Source organism: Mesoplodon bidens (genome assembly GCF_964165515.1).
Source record: "Mesoplodon bidens genome assembly, chromosome: 2".
In the NCBI taxonomy this organism is placed as follows: domain Eukaryota; kingdom Metazoa; phylum Chordata; class Mammalia; order Artiodactyla; family Ziphiidae; genus Mesoplodon; species Mesoplodon bidens.
Window position 1 is genome coordinate 111570707 of NC_138177.1, and position 17020 is coordinate 111587726.

Below are 17020 nucleotides of genomic sequence, written 5' to 3' on the forward strand. Positions count from 1 at the left end.
AGTATCATTTAAAGCTTGTGTTTCCTTATTTATTTTCATTTTGGATGATCTGTCCATTGGTGAAAGTGGGGTGTTAAAGTCCCCTACTATGAATGTGTTACTGTCAATTTCCCCTTTTATGGCTGTTAGTATTTGCCTTATGTATTGAGGTGCTCCTATGTTGGGTGCATAAATATTTACAATTGTTGTATCTTCTTCTTGGATTGATCCTTTGATCATTATGTAATGTCCTTCTTTGTCTCTTCTAGTAGTCTTTATTTTAAAGTCTATTTTGTCTGATATGAGAATTGCTACTCCAGCTTTCTTTTGGTTTCCATTTGCATGGAATATCTTTTTCCATCCCCTCACTTTCAGTCTTATGTGTCTCTAGGTCTGAAGTGGGTCTCTTGTAGACAGCATATATATGGGTCTTGTTTTTGTATCCATTCAGCCAGTCTGTGTCTTTTGGTGGGAGCATTTAGTCCATTTACATTTAATGTAATTATCGATATGTATGTTCCTATTCCCATTTTCTTAATTGTTTTGGTTTGTAGGTCTTTTCCTTCTCTTGTTTTTCCTGTCTAGAGAAGATCCTTTAGCATTTTTTGTGAAGCTGGTTTGGTGGTGCTGAACTCTCTCAGCTTTTGCTTGTCTGTAAAGGTTTTAATTTCTCCATCAAATCTGAATGAGATCCTTGCTGGATAGAGTAATCTTGGTTGTAGGTTTTTCTTCTTCATCACTTTAAATATGTCCTGCCAGTCCCTTCTGGCTTGCAGAGTTTCTGCTGAAAGATCAGCTGTTAACCTTATGGGGATTCCCTTGTGTGTTATTTGTTGTTTTTCCCTTGCTGCTTTTAACATGTTTTCTTTGTATTTAATTTTTGACAGTTTGATTAATATGTGTCTTGGCGTATTTCTCCTTGGATTTATCCTGTATGGGACTCTCTGTGCTTCCTGGACCTGATTAACTATTTCCTTTCCCATGTTAGGGAAAATTTCAACTATAATCTCTTCAAATCTTTTCTCAGTCCCTTTCTTTTTCTCTTCTTCTTCTGGAACCCCTATAATTCAAATGTTGGTGCGTTTAATGTTGTCCCAGAGGTCTCTAAGACTGTCCTCAGTTCTTTTTGTTCTTTTTTATTTATTCTGTTGTGCAGTAGTTATTTCCACTATTTTATCTTCCAGGTCACTTATCCATTCTTCTGCCTCAGTTATTCTGCTATTGATCCCATCTAGAGTATTTTTAATTTCATTTATTGTGTTGGTCATCGTTGCTTGTTTCATCTTTAGTTCTTCTAGGTCCTTGTTAAATGTTTCTTGCATTTTGTCTATTCTATTTCCAAGATTTTGGATCATCTTTACTATCATTATTCTGAATTCTTTTTCAGGTAGACTGCCTATAGCTTGTGGGATCTTAGTTCCCTGACCAGGGAATGAACCCAGGCCCTTGGCAGTGAAAGTGTGGAGTCCTAACCACTGGACCGCCAGGGAATTCCCTATTTCTCTATCTTTATAGTATTTTGTTTTTATATTAATAACAGTAAAATGCAAACGTTTGAGACAGCCCTCTGTAAGGAAATGTGCATGTACTACCTAATTTAACTTCTGCAACAAGCTCATGAGGTAGGTATCACTACCTCATTCTTCAGATGAGGAAGCAGAGGCCCAGAGAGGAGAAGTTTTTTGTGGTCACACAGTCATTAAGTGGCAGAATTATGATTCAAACCACATCTGTTTAATTCCAAAAACTGTGCTATTAATCACTTGTGGTAAACAGAATAATATCCCCCCAAAGATATCCATGTCCTAATTTCTGAAACCTGTGAATATGTTGCCTTACATGCCAAAAGGGACTTGCAGGTGTGATGAAGTTCAGGATCTTGAGATGGGAAGATTACTGGGCTCCTGAGGTGGGTCCAATGTAATCACAAGGGTCCTTATAAGAGGAAGGCAGAAGGGTCAATGCCAAGGAAGGACATGTGACACGGAGGCAGAGGTCTACGCCAGAGAAAGATTAGAAGATGCTACGCTGCTGGCTTTGAAGACAGAGGAAGGGGCCAAGAGTCAATGAACACAGGGAGCCATTAGGTGAAAAATGTAAAAAAAAAACAGATTATCCCTTCAGAGCCTCCAGAAGGAACCAGCACTGCCAACACCTTGACTTTATCCCAGTGAAAGTAATTTCAGACTCCTGATTTCTAAAATTGTATGATAATAAACTTGTGGTAATTTGTTATAGCAGCAATAGACCATTAATACACCACAGATACTCTAACCTGTATTAAAGTGTGACTTATAATTTGGGTAAATTATTTAACTTTTGGGAGTCACAGCACCTCCATCTTGTAATGACCACAGCAATGTTACTTCCTAGAGGTAAAGGGATGAGAGGAGTATGTCTGGCACAAAGAGGTTGCTCCATAAATGTTAACTACATGTAAAAATCACACCTCTTCTCTAGAAACCTCCAGACGTTGCCTTAATTAGGAGACAGTTTTTGGCTAGTCTGTTGCTCCCTTGGTTCCTTGGTAGGAAAGGGAAACCTAGTCCCCTGCAGCATGACAGCCACAAGTCCTGAGTGACAGCTGACAATGTCAGACCCCACAACAAGGAAGTCAGAGGGTCCTGGTGTTGCCTGAGGGGGAGTCTGGGGGTAGAGAGAGAGGCTGTAAAAAAAGGGGATGCTAGGGTTTCCCTGGTGGCGCAGTGGTTGAGAGTCCGCCTGCCGATGCAGGGGACACGGGTTCGTGCCCCGGTCTGGGAAGATCCCACATGCCGCGGAGCGGCTGGGCCCGTGAGCCATGGCCGCTGAGCCTGCGCGTCCGGAGCCTGTGCTCCACAACGGGAGAGGCCACAACAGCGAGAGGCCCGCGTACCGCAAAAAAAAAAAAAAAAAAAGGGGACGCTAAGTCAAAACCTACCCTCAAGTCTCACTACAAAGTGCTGAGACTTCTTTTTCTTTTTTTTTTCTCCTTAAAGAAACATACTCACATCTATTTTTCAGTTCATTTACTTTCAGCTGAAACCTCTCCACCATGCCCCATTCTCAGGTCCATGGATTTGCTTACCAGTTAATTATTTAGTCAGGAAATATTTACTACACAGCTACTATGTGAAAAGCATGGTGCTAGTGCCAGGGTATACAATCTAGAGGGGGAGACAGACATTAAATAGATAAATACACTCAGAAATACATAAGGACAAATGGTGACAAGTGCTATCTAGGAGAAAACAGGGTGAGAGATAGAACATAGAACTAAGGAGGGTGGTAGTGCTGGTGGTCTGTCTAAACAGGAAGAACAGGGAAAGCAATTCATTCATTTATTTAATCAATAAATCAACAAATATTTATTGAGTGCTTATTCTGTATCAAGATAGGCATTTTTCTTGGATTGATCCCTTGATCATTATGTAGTGTCCTTCTTTGTCTCTTGTAATAGTCTTTGTTTTAAAGTCTATTTTGTCTGATATGAGAATTGCTACTCCAGCTTTCTTTTGATTTCCATTTGAATGGAATATCTTTTTCCATCCCCTCACTTTCAGTCTGTGTGTGTCCCTAGGTCTGAAGTGGGTCTCTTGTAGACAACATATATATGGGTCTTGTTTCTGTATCCATTCAGCCAGTCTATGTCTTTTGGTTGGAGCATTTAGTCCATTTACATTTAAGGTAATTATTGATATGTATGTTTCTATTACCATTTTCTTAGTTGTTTTGGGTTTGTTATTGTAGGTCTTTTCCTTCTCTTGTGTTTCTTGCCTAAAGAAGTTCCTTTAGCATTTGTTGTAAAGCTGGTTTGGTGGTGCTGAATTCTCTTAGCTTTTGCTTGTCTGTTAAGGTTTTAATTTCTCTGTGAAATCTGAATGAGATCCTTGAAAGAAATTAAAGATGATACAAATAGCTGGAGAGATATACCATGCTCTTGAACTGGAAGAATCAACGTTGTGAAAATGCCTATACTACTCAAAGCACTCTAACAGATTCAATGCAATCCCTATCAAACTACCACTGGCATTTTTCACAGAACTAGAACAAAAAATTTCACACTTTCTATGGAAACACAAAGGACCCCGAATAGCCAAAGCAAACTTGAGAAAGAAAAACGGAGCTGGAGGAATCAGGCCCCCTGACTTCAGACTATACTACAGAGCTACAGTAATCAAGACAGTATGGTACTGGCACAAAAACAGAAATATAGATCAATGGAACAGGATAGAAAGCCCAGAGATAAACCCACGCATATATGGTCACCTTATCTTTGATAAAGGAGGCAAGAATATCCAGTGGAGAAAAGACAGCCTCTTCAATAAGTGGTGCTTGGAAAACTGGACAGCTACATGTAAAAGAATGAAATTAGAACACTCCCTAACAGCATACAGAAAAATAAACTCAAAATGCATTAAAGACCTAATGTAAGGTCAGACACTATAAAACTCTTAGAGGAAAACATAGACAGAACACTCTATGACATAAATCACAGCAAAATCCTTTTAGACCCACCTCCTAGAGAAATGGAAATAAAACCAAAAATAAACAAATGGGACCTAATGAAGCTTAAAAGCTTTTGCACAGCAAAGGAAACCATAAATAATATGAAAAGATAACCCTCAGAATGGGAGAAAATATTTACAAATGAAGCAACTGACAAAGGATTAATCTCCAAAATTTACAGGCAGCTCATGCAGCTCAATATCAAACAAACAAACAACCCAATCCAAAAATGGGAAGAAGTCCTAAATAGACACTTCTCCAAAGAAGATATACAGATTGCCAACAAACACATGAAAGAATGCTCAACATCATTAATCATTAGAGAAATGCAAATCAAAATTACAATGAGAGGGCTTCCCTGGTGGCACAGTGGTTGAGAGTCTGCCTGCCGATGCAGGGGACACGGGTTTGTGCCCCGGTCTGGGAAGATCCCACATGCCGCGGAGCAGCTGGGCCCGTGAGCCATGGCCACTGGGCCTGTGCGTCTGGAGCCTGTGCTCTGCAACGGGAGAGGCCACAACAGTGAGAGGCCCGTGTACCGCAAAAAAAAATATATATATATACAATGAGATATCATCTCACACCGGTCAGATTGGCCATCATCAAAAAATCTACAGACAATAAATGCTGGAGAGGGTGTGGAGAAAAGGGAACCCTCTTGCACTGTTGGTGGGAATGTAAATTGATACAGCCACTATGGAGAACAGTATGGAGGTTCCTTAAAAAACTAAAAGTAGAACTACCATATGACCCAGCAATCCCACTACTGGGCATATACCCTGAGAAAACCATAATTGAAAAAGAGTCATGTACCACAATGTTCATTGCAGCTCTATTTACAATAGCCAGGACACGGAAGCAACCTAACTGTCCATCGACAGATGAATGGATAAAGAAGATGTGGCACATATAGACAATGGAATATTACTCAGCCATAAAAAGAAACGAAATTGAGTTATTTTTAGTGAGGTGGATGGACCTAGAGTCTGTCATACAGAGTGAAGTAAGTCAGAAAGAGAAAAACAAATACCTTATGCTAACACATATATATGGAATCTAAAAAAAAAAAGATCATGAAGAACCTAGGGGCAAGACGGGAACAAAGACACAGAACTACTAGAGAATGAACTTGAGGATATGGGGAGGGGGAAGGGTAAGCTGGGACAAAGTGAGAGAGTGGCATGGACATATATACACTACCAAACGTAAAATAGATAGCTAGTGGGAAGCAGCCGCATAGCACAGGGAGATCAGCTCTGTGCTTTGTGACCACCTTGAGGGGTGGGATAGGGAGGGTATGAAGGAGGGAGATGGAAGAGGGAAGAGATATGGGGACATATGTATATGTATAACTGATTCACTTTGTTATAAAGCAGAAACTAACACACCATTGTAAAGCAATTATACTCCAATAAAGATGTTAAAAAAAAAAACAAACGTAAGTCAGATCATGTTACCTCTCTGCTTAAATACCAATAGCTCCCCATCCTAAAAGCCAAAATCTTTACAATGACCAGCAAGGCTTTTAGAGGTTCCTCCTCCCCACCCTCACTGTTTCCCCTCTGTTTCTAAACGTGAAGTGCATCATCTAAGCAACTCTGAGAAAAAGTTTCAACAACAACAACAAAAATAAAAGTTGTTGGAATAAGATTATTTAGCCTCTAAAATAGGAACCATATTAGTTCGGTTGTTTAAGTTCTAGTTTATTTGCTTAAAAATCAGCCTCTTTCCTTGAAATAGCAGAACCCCACCATAGCGTACAGATAAATATTGCCCATGATCAGAGTTTGAAAAATACTATTATAATAAAAGTAATGACTTGCAGACAACACACTTTACAGTTAAAAAAGGTCTCTCAATAATTATACAATGTTGGATTTTTAAGGGACTGCTTGGTCCAAGTCTATTTCTCAGTTTGAAATTGTCTCTTCCACTCTTACTTTTTACTTTTTCTTTAAAAGTTTTATTTTATATTCCAAATGACATGATGTAACTTTAGTCCATGCACATTTTGATCAATCATTTCAATCTGTAATATTCTCATTTGCTCATTGCATATTAAAATGTTGTAGAACTGGGGACATAAATTCTAAATTGTATTTCCACTTACCCATGCTCTCCATATTCACAGGTTCTGCTTCTTCACTAACTAGAATATAATAAAATGATGTCAAATTTACATTTTTGAGTCAAATATGTATCTTAGTTTACTACAATCTTCTACCAAGGCTTAAAACATAAAACATAAGGCAAATACACAGTGAAGACTTAAGCTATTTTATGATTAAATAGAAACTGAATAATTGTCTTTCTTACAGAATTATCTCATAGTGATATATTTGCTATGACATTTATTATATGACATTTAGTTGATATTGTAATGAAATGAATAAAAATAATAATAAATCCCCGTGTTTTGAATTCCACTTGTGTTTGACTTTATGACAGCAAAAACATTTATTTGAGACATAAAACCATGATCGTTTTGGCTGTTAATATATGTACAAATACTAAATCCATAAAAATCCCATTGATGAAAAAACAGTCCTACCAGGTAACGTTATTTTAGTTTTGCCACGTTTTGAGCTCTTTTGTTTTCGACGTTTTGGAGCCATGGCTCTGACTTAGGCTGCATAAAGAGAGAATATGATTAGTAAATTCTGGTTTACAGTTCCAAATAGTAAGCATTATCATTTAGTAAACATAAGAATATGTTTTCTAAGTTTTGCCCTCAGCTAAATCAACATGTATCTTCACACAATGGGTGTTCTGTGACCACAGGTTTATTGCAACAACAATCTTCCCAATGAGATCTTGCCATTCCAGCAGAGCCTTTCAACTGAAGCACAAGGAGGTGACCTGCCAACACTTCAAGGTTTCCGCCACAGGCCCTGCCATGGAACCACAAGAGAGGACACTGGATCCCCTGCCTCTTGCTCTTGTTTCCATTCCAGGGAGCTGTTTTGCACTGTCCTGTGCCCAGCTCCCTGGCAGGTGCCCCAGCTAAAAACACAGGCTTAAAATCCATGGGCAGACACAGACTCACCATGTGCACATACATACATAATTTTTAAATAACATAGTTTAAATAGTACTTTTGTCCTAGCATATGTACATGTAACCACTGTGTCCTAATTTGTACTGTCAGAGAATATCTCTAAAGGTTTGCTATGGAATTACTCATCAATTCTGACAAGACACAGTATGGCCAAGATCACTGCCATGACACTAAATCCTTGTCATCTCCTCAATGATCACCTGTGTCCCATCTTGTTAAATGATTAGGAGTGTGATTTCAGGAGTCTGACCAGCAGGGTTTAAAAACAGACTCTACTTTTTTTTAATATACTTTTTTTTATTGGGGTATGGTTGTTTTACAAAGTTGTGTTAGTTTCTGCTGTACAATGAAGGGAATCAACTATATGTATACATATATCCCCATATCCCCTCCCTCTTGGACCTCCCTCCCATGCCCCACCCCCCCAACCCACCCACCTAGATCACCACCAAGCTGACCTCCCTGTGCTATACAGCAGGTTCCCACTAGCTATGTATTTTACACATGGTAGTGTATATATGTCAATCCTAATCTCAGTTCATCCCACTCCCCCTCCCACTCTGTGTCCACACATTCATTTTCTATGTCTGCATCTCCATTCCTGCTCTGCAAATTGGTTCATCTGTATCATTTTTCTAGATTCCACATATATGTGTTAATATATTTGTTTTCTCTTTCTGACTTACTTCACTATGTATAACAGGCTCTAGGTCCATCCACATCTCTACAAATGACCCAGTTTCATTCTTTTTCATGGCTGAGTAATATTCCATTGTATATATGTACCACATCTTCTTTATCCATTCATCTGTCGATGGACATTTAGGTTGCTTCCATGTCCTGGCTATTGTAAATAGTGCTGCAATGAACACTGGGGTACATGTCTCTTTTTGAATTATGGTTTTCTCTGGGTATATGCCCAGAAGTGGGATTGCTGGGTCATATGGTAGTTCTATTTTTAGTTTTTTAAGGAAACTCCGTACTATTCTCCACAGTGGCTGTATCAATCTACATTCCCACAGTGCAAGAAGGTTCCCTTTCTCTACATCCTCTCCAACATTTATTGTTTGTAGATTTTTTGATATTGGCCATTCTGACCCATGTGAGGTGATACCTCATTATAGTTTTGATTTGCATTTCTCTAATCATTAGTGATGCTGAGCATCTTTTCATGTGCTCTTGGCCATCTGTATGTCTTCTTTGGAGAAGTGTTTATTTAGGTCTTCTGCCCATTTCTTGATTGGGTTTTTTTTTGATATCGAGCTGCATGAGCTAAAAACAGACTCTACTTTTTACCAGCTTAGTGACCCTAGGCAAATTATTTACCTTCTAAGCCTCAGTGTATTCATCTGTCTCATGGGGATAATAATAAAACCTACCTCACAGGGTAGGGTGTTAGGAATTAATGAGAAGAAGTTGCATCATCATCAACTCAGTCATCTGAGACTGGTTTGCCTCATTTTAATAAGCCAACCCCAGGTGGAGTATTATTTCATAGCCCAGAGTCAAAATATCACACGTATTGCTTTATACCTAGTCCCTTGATTACTAAATCTTGACTAAGTGTGGGTGTGTGTGTCTGTGTGTTTGTGTATATACACTTTTCCCTTCAGATTTTTCACATGTATTTTTTCAAATGGCAATAATGATTTTAGTAATAATATTCTCATGTTTATGGAATACTGCTATGTGCCTGACACAGCTCTAACTACTTTACCTGCATTCTTTATTTAATTTTAACCACTCTTTTAGATAGGCATTTTATTAATACTATGGTATTCATGATCATTTTATGATGTGAAAACAGAGGCCCCAAGAGGTCAGGTAATTTGCCTGAGGGGTTGTGTAAACTGCGAATGGTGGAGTCAGGGTGTAATCCCAAGCAGTCTGGCTCCAGTGTCCATGCTCTTAACCTTTGTATGAGACTATCCCTTGGATTTCAGTGATACATATTTACTGTGTTTCATTACAAATGAAGCTATTTAAAAGTATTGTCTTTACCTAGAAAGGTATGATTTTATTATTTAATCAGCATTTTACGATTCTGACAATTAAGGAATTTCTACTTTTTAAACATTGTGCAATGGACGGCTCTGATCCAACATTTCAGCCTGTCAAGTGTCCTTCGTCCCACTTCCCAGACTTAGTGTAATTTCAAACCTTGAACCTAATCTGTTTTCTCAGAAGTTTCTTTATCAATATACCCATCTCCATACTCTATTTCAGCTGTTGACTTAAAATACACAAAAACACGTGAAGGTCACCCAAACCCACTCTACATGTGCGCACGCGCACACACACACACACACAGAGTCACCCCACCACCACTATTTATTCCACAAATATTTATTGAGTGACTATAATGTGCCAGATGATTCCCTAGGTGTTAGGAATACAGCTGTGAAAAAATAGGTAAAACCCCTGCCCTGATAGAGCTTATGCCCTAGTGGGGAGAGAGCAAAGAAAGAAGCAAAATAATTGGTACTTCAGATGGTGATAACTATTAGGGAGAAAAATCAAGTAGGAAGGGGAGAGGGAGTGTAGGAGTGGGGAGGTCACAATCAGGGAAGACCTCACTTAAGTAACGTTGGAGCAAAGACCTAAGAGAAGGGAGAGAGCCAGAAATACAGATATCTAGGGGAAAAAAGGGTATTTCCAGGCAGAGGGAATGGTAAGTGTAAAGGTTCTGGGACAAGAGTATGCTTGGCACTTTTAAGAAAACACGAGATGGCTGGAGTGGAGTGACTGAGGGGAACACTAGGAGGTAAAGTTGATCAGAGAGGTAAAGGGGGTATATATTACAGTAAGGCCCTGACACACGAACGAGTTCTGTCCTGAGAGTGCATTCTTAAGTCCAATTTTGTTCGTAAGTCCAACAGAGTTAGCCTAGGTATCCAACTAACACAATCGGCTATATAGTACTGTACTGTAATAGGTTTATAATACTTTTCACACAAATAATACATAAAAAACAAACACAAAAAATAAAAATATTTTTAATCTTACAGTACAGTACCTTGAAAAGTACAGTAGTACTGTACAACAGCTGGCATACAGGGGCATGTTCACATCTTTGAAAGTTTGCAACCTGAAGGTTCATATGTAGGGGACTCACTGCAGTCAGCTTTGCTGTAGTAACAAATGCCCTTTAACTTTCAGTAACATGCAACGGCAAACATTTATTTCTTCCCATGTTCTGCATTATGGCTGTGGGTGAGTTGCTGCTTCAAGTCGTATTCTGGGACACAGGCTGAAGGAGCAATGCCTATCTGACACACATTACTTTCATGGCAGAAGAAAAAGTGAGAACTAATAGAACCGCGTGATGCTTTCTGAATCTTCTCCTTGGCACTGGCACACTGTCCTTTTTTCTGCTCACATTCCATTGGCTCAAGCAACTCACACAGCCAATCCTGATAATGGGAGAAGAATGTATACTTGCATAGGAATGGGTCGGAATGTGTGATCCTCTTAAAAGGAAGGTAGGTAATAAGGGCAATTATATAATATACCACAAGGGAGATAGGTCCTGGATAAGGACTTTGGGTTTTACTCTGAACGAGGTGGGGAGCTTTGGATGGTTTTGAGCTGGGGAGTTACTTTACTTGACCTGACTCACATTTTAAGGATCACTATAACTGCTGTGTCTCGAAGACTGTAGCAAGGAAAGGGCTGAAGCAGAAAATCCAATTAAGAGACAAGTCAATAATCCAAGAGAGAGATGATGGCAGTTTAGATAATGGAGGTGAGAGTGGGATGGAAAAAGTGATTGGATTACTTTTGGGTAATCCAATTGGGTATATTTTTTAAGTAGAGCCAACAGGATTTGCTGATGACATGGATGTAGGGTCTGAGAGAAAGAAAGAGATCAAGGACGACTTCAGTGAGTTTTGCTTAAGGAAATGAAAGTATGGGGTTGCTGTTTATTGAGATGGGGATCCCCTGGGAAGAACAGATTTGAAAGGGAAGATCAGGAGTTCAATTTGGGGCATGTTAAATTAGACCATAAACTGGACTATAAACTCTGGAAGGATGGGGGTTGTGTTTTCTTTCCTATTATTGTAACCTTTGTACCTGACAAATGTATCAATACATACTGAGAAAAATTGTTAACTTAATGATTCCCTGGTCCTCCCTTCCCCCCTTCCACTCTTAGTTTGTGAATTTCCAGTCTGAACAAAAGGCTTTTGCCTAATGGCCTGTGGAATAACCTGTATGCATGCTTTATTAGTTTTCTATTGCTGCTGTAACAAATTATCACAAACTTAGTGTCTTAAAACTACACAAATTTATTATCTTATAGTTCTGTAGTTCCAAAGTCTGGCATGGATCTCAGTGGGCTAAAATCAACATGTCAGGGCTTGCCTGATGGCGCAGTGGTTAAGAATTAGCCTGCCAGTGAAGGGGACATGGGTTCGAGCCCTGGTCTGGGAAGATCCCACATGCCGCAGAGCAAGTAAGCCTGCCATAACTACTGAGCATGCACTCTAGAGCCCGCCAGCCACAGCTACTGAAGCCTGTGTGCCTAGAGCCCATGCTCCACAACCAGAGAAGCCACTGCAATGAGAAGCCCGTGCACCACAATGAAGAGTAGACCCCGCTCGCCGCAACTAGAGAAAGCCCGCATGCAGCAATGAAGACACAACACAGCCAAAAATAAAGATAAATAAATTAAAAAATAAATCAAATCAAATCAACGTGTCAACAAGGCTGCATTCCATTCTTTTTAGAGGCTTTAAGGGAGAACCTTGCCTTGTCTCCTTGCCTTTTCCTACTTCTGGAGGCCCCCAGCATTTCTCGGCTTGTAGGTCCTCTTCCTACATCTTCAAAGCCAGCAATGGTGGGTTAAGTCCTTCTCACATAGGGTACTCAGATCTTCACTTCCACCCTCCTCCACTTTTTTTTTTTTTTTTTTTTGTGGTACGCGGGCCTCTCACTGTTGTGGCCTCTCCCGTTGCGGAGCACAGGCTCCAGACGCGCAGGCTCAGTGGCCATGGCTCACAGGGCCCAGCCCCTCCGCGGCATGTGGGATCTTCCCGGACCGGGACACGAACCCCTGTCCCCTGCATCAGCAGGCGGACTCTTAACCACTGCGCCACCAGGGAAGCCCCCCTCCTCCACTTTTAAGAACACTTGTGATTACCTTGGACTCACCTCGATAATAAAGGATAACCTCTCTATTTTAAGGTCGGCTAATTAGCAATTTTAATGTCACTTGCAACCTTAACTCTTATTTGCCATGTGTAGTAAAATATTCACAGATTCAGGGATTACCAGGTGCTGCTTGAATATATAGGTATCAGTTTAACACAATCATCCCAAGAAATAGTCAAAATAATCACATGTGCCCAGTTCTTTTCAAATGTTGCTATTAAATGATGTGGGTAATTTGGTTATTTCCAATCTTGGGGGAAAACAAAGTTAATTTTCCAGCAGTATATCAGGTGACAAAATTGAAACAAACATTAAATGTGTGCTGCCTTACCAGAACAGTTCATTTACTACTTTCACAAATATTAACTGTCGTGTCTAAAATATTGACTAGTGACCAAGGAAAAGGGAAGATCAGGTTGTTCTACAGGCTCTTAGAGGTCCTAATCCTTCTTAATTAAAAAGCACAATATCTAATTTGCTAGGCAGATGGAAAAATTCATTAGCTGAGGTCAGCCTGGGAAAAACAGTCTAAACTAAAAGAAAATGGCTAGCTTGGGAGTACCTACCTTGTATTGTATTTGTGTTTCAGGCAAAATTTTATAGTTTATTTTAGTAACTGCACATAATAAAAGCCCTGTCAACATTGTGTCTAGAAAATAAATCACTTTTAATTACAAATATCAAAATCAGATGAATAATGTAGGCCTGCATTAATTTCAATAAACACACTTAACTATTCAAGGTTTATTTTTTTGTGAAGATTTTCCTTTTAAAAACAAATCCCAAATAAAAGATTTGAAAATTACAGCAGGTCTTACTAAATTTTTTTCATAAAACTAATGGCATACTTCATGCAGTGAATGTGCTATATTATATTTCCCAAATTTTTCCCGTTAAATTGACTGCTAAAAGGTCATGAAAGATTTTCAGGGAATTCCCTGGTAGTCTAGTCTTTAGGACTCCATGCTTTCACTGCGGAGGGCCCAGGTTCTATCCCTGGTCGGGGAACTAAGATCCCACAAGTTGTGTGGCACAGCCAAAAATAAATTGTTTTTAATACAGGTATCACTTTACTAAGGTTACTCTGAAATGCTCATTTTTCCTTTTCCAAACTGAAGTAAATTCATTATGATTAACAGTAGCAGAAGAGATACTTCATCTATTCTTAAAATAAAGGTTATGCCTACCACAGGGGATTGTACTACAATTGGTTTTCAAAGCCACCATAGCTGATTGAATTCCAAAACAGAATTTACGAAAGATAATACTTACAAATATTTAAGCATTCCATTTAAATATTGTTGATATTAAAACCATCTATTTTCTTTGCAAATTAACTCACCCATTCCAGAATACCTTTTTTGCTAGCAGTGTACCAAAGGACACATTTTTTACCTTCCACACTAATAGCAAAAGACGTTAGGGGGGTAACAAAAGAAATGAGTTCAGTGGGCCCTCCTCCACATCTGCGGGTTCCACAATCTTGGATTCAACCCACCTTGGATCAAAAATATTGAGAAAAAAATTCCAGAAAGTTCCAAAATGCAAAACTTGAATTTGCCATGCACTGACAATTATTTACATTGTATTAGGTATTATAAGTAATCTAGAGATGATTTAAAGTATGCAGGAGGGTGTGCGTAGGTTATGCAAATACTACACCATTTTATATAAGCATCCTCAGATTTTGGTATCTACGGGGGGCCTGAAAGCAATCCCATCCCCGGGGATAATGAGGGACACCTGTACTGGGTAAATGCTCTGTGTAACAGTTCAAAACCTGTAATGGCACTCCACTGACTATGAGGGACACTGCATTCAGAGCTGTCCATGACCTGGTTCCAAACTAACTTTCAAGACTTGCTTGTGACTGTGTTTTTTTATGAGGCTTCTATTATTCAGGAGGATAACTACTGCAGATGAAGGGATAAGTGATGCGAATTATAACTGACATAATGCAGTGACTTAAACAGTTATTAGCTTCCTCTCTTCACTTTTCTGCTGTATTGCACACATCTGTTTACATGTTCCCATTTGTTACCTGTACGCGTGTGTGGCTTACTCCTAGCCACAAGATCTTTAATTCTAAGACCTGTAGCACTGGTACCTTACCTTCACCTAGCAACTTCCTAAGAAAGTATTACTTCCTTGAGTCTTCTTCAATTAGCTGACCTTGTCTAGGTGGCCATCATCCTCTCTATCCTCTTTTATCTTCCCAAAGTATTTGTAAGCTCATCATGCTTGCCTCTCATCTTTTTTTTTTTAAATAAAGATTTAAAATAAGATCCAAGACTAACATCTTGGGATTCTTGTAAGAATGTCTCCAAGAACTGCTGCTTCTTGGTCAATCTCCACCAAGACCCTGATTAAGCTTCAAGGTTCTCCTGGGTTCTTCTGCCATCTTCTGAGAAGTACACGACACCCACCCTCCAGAGATAACTGTTCCTACAATATTTGTTAGTCTTCTCTTCTTGTTTCTCCCCTTATAACCTACTCCCATTCTTTACTAAGGTTAGATATTTACTTATTTAAGTAGATGCTAAATCATCACTTTTCTCTTTGAAATATCTCCTGAATTCCAAGCTCTCTTCTCCCATAGCATCCTCTGGCTTAGGCCTTCAACATGTTCTTCTATACCAGGAATTCCTAACTATTTTGTGCCATGAACCCCTTTGGCAGCCTGGTGAAGCCCATGCATCAAATAAAAACATGGGATTACAAGGGAGACAGATGATATTGAAATACAGTTATCAAACTATTTAAAAAATTATGAAATAATAATTTATGTGCTTCTTTATTAGTAAATTAAATAAGATATAGCAGTGATTCTAATTACTGCCTTAATTTTGAAGAAGTGATGAGCATAAATAATATATCTATAACATCCATAATATATGAAAAGAGTTATAATTTCTTTTGGTGACAGAGTCACAGGTTCTGCTAATACTACTGTGGTTTATTACCAAATGCATACATTTCAATTAGCAGTTAGTAAAAATAAACATGTAAGTTTTTTCTAACCACAGATTTCTCTCCCCCTGCCCTTTGACAAGATCATGAACATTTGGCTTACCTTCCTGCCTCTGTTCCAACCAGAACAGTCACCCACAGGGCATGCCTTCAGAGTTCTCTTTCTAAAATGCAGATCTTAACAAGTCACTTTTCTGTATACTAGGGAATACAATGTGGGTCCCTATCATCCATAGAGGCATTCTCCTGCAGTAGTACAGAAATGGAATTCATTTGAAATGCAAATTTCCTGGACTTCCACTGCAATTCTGCAGATCTGGGTGAGCCTGGAACACTGCAATTTTTTTTTTTTTTTTTTTTTTTTGCAATACGAGGGCCTCTCACTGTTGTGGCCTCTCCCGTTGCGGAGCACAGGCTCCGGAAGCACAGGCCCAGCGGCCATGGCTCACGGGCCCAGCCGCTCCGCGGCATGTGGGATCTTCCCGTTCCGGGGCACGAACCCGTGTCCCCTGCATCGGCAGGCGGACTCCCAACCACTGCGCCACCAGGGAAGCCCTGGAACACTGCATTTCAAAAATCACTCTGAGGAAGTCTTGCACTAGTGGTCCACAGACCAGACTTTGCAAAACAGGATAGAGTCCAACCTTGTAAGCATCACCTTTAACAGCCTTCACAGTCTGCCTCGCCACACCTACCCTTCCAGTTCTACTCCGGCCTCACAGAATTACTATGCATTCTCCAAACCGAGGGGGAGAATGCCCTTCCTTCCCCACCCCTCCTGCTTCACACGATGCACGCATTTCTCTGCTTGCTTAAATCTTGCTCGTTCTTAAAGGCTCAACTCCAATATGACTTTCTCTCTGAAGCCTCTGCAACGTTCTCACTCAGGCTGATACAATCTTGTTTTCCCTGACAATTTCTAATCATGCTGTACTGTAGTAAATTATGCCAGGCTTCTGCAAAGGCAGAGGGCCCCAAACTCAGAGCTTCCTGAAAGATAGTTGTGCATTCATTTAGCACTCAGCATACACTGTGGAGAAGGAGAGAGAAATTACTGAGCAGCAATCAAGTCCTGCAGGTCAATAGAGGAATAAGACAAGTCCTTACTTTCAAAGGGCTAATGTTCCCCTGTTTATCTTCTTCACTCTTCATATACTCCAGCCCTTTCTTAAGTCCTGAAGTCATCTAATTACTTCAGCTCACATTAATCATTTCTTCTTTGATGTCCTATACCAGGATCATACTGTTTTCCTTTTCATCCAATCATCCATCCATCCATCCATCCATCCATCCATCCAGTATTTATTGAGTTTCTACTATGTGCCAGGCAATGTGATAGGCACTGGGAACGTAAAACCTGTGAACAGGTAC

At 39.7% G+C, this 17020-nt stretch overlaps 1 protein-coding gene across 1 annotated transcript in view; it reads right to left on the bottom strand.

The window, feature by feature from the left end:
* The window catches only part of DNAI3 (dynein axonemal intermediate chain 3), a gene marked incomplete at its 5' end in the record, with an annotated part of 84611 nt that extends 73700 nt beyond the window's left edge, over positions 1-10911 (bottom strand). The window contains 2 exons of the mRNA XM_081258915.1: positions 6578-6616; positions 10809-10911. Coding sequence (XP_081115041.1) covers positions 6578-6616; positions 10809-10911 — 142 coding nt within the window. The remainder of the gene's footprint in view (positions 1-6577; positions 6617-10808) is intronic.
* Between the last annotated feature and the right edge of the window lie 6109 nt (positions 10912-17020).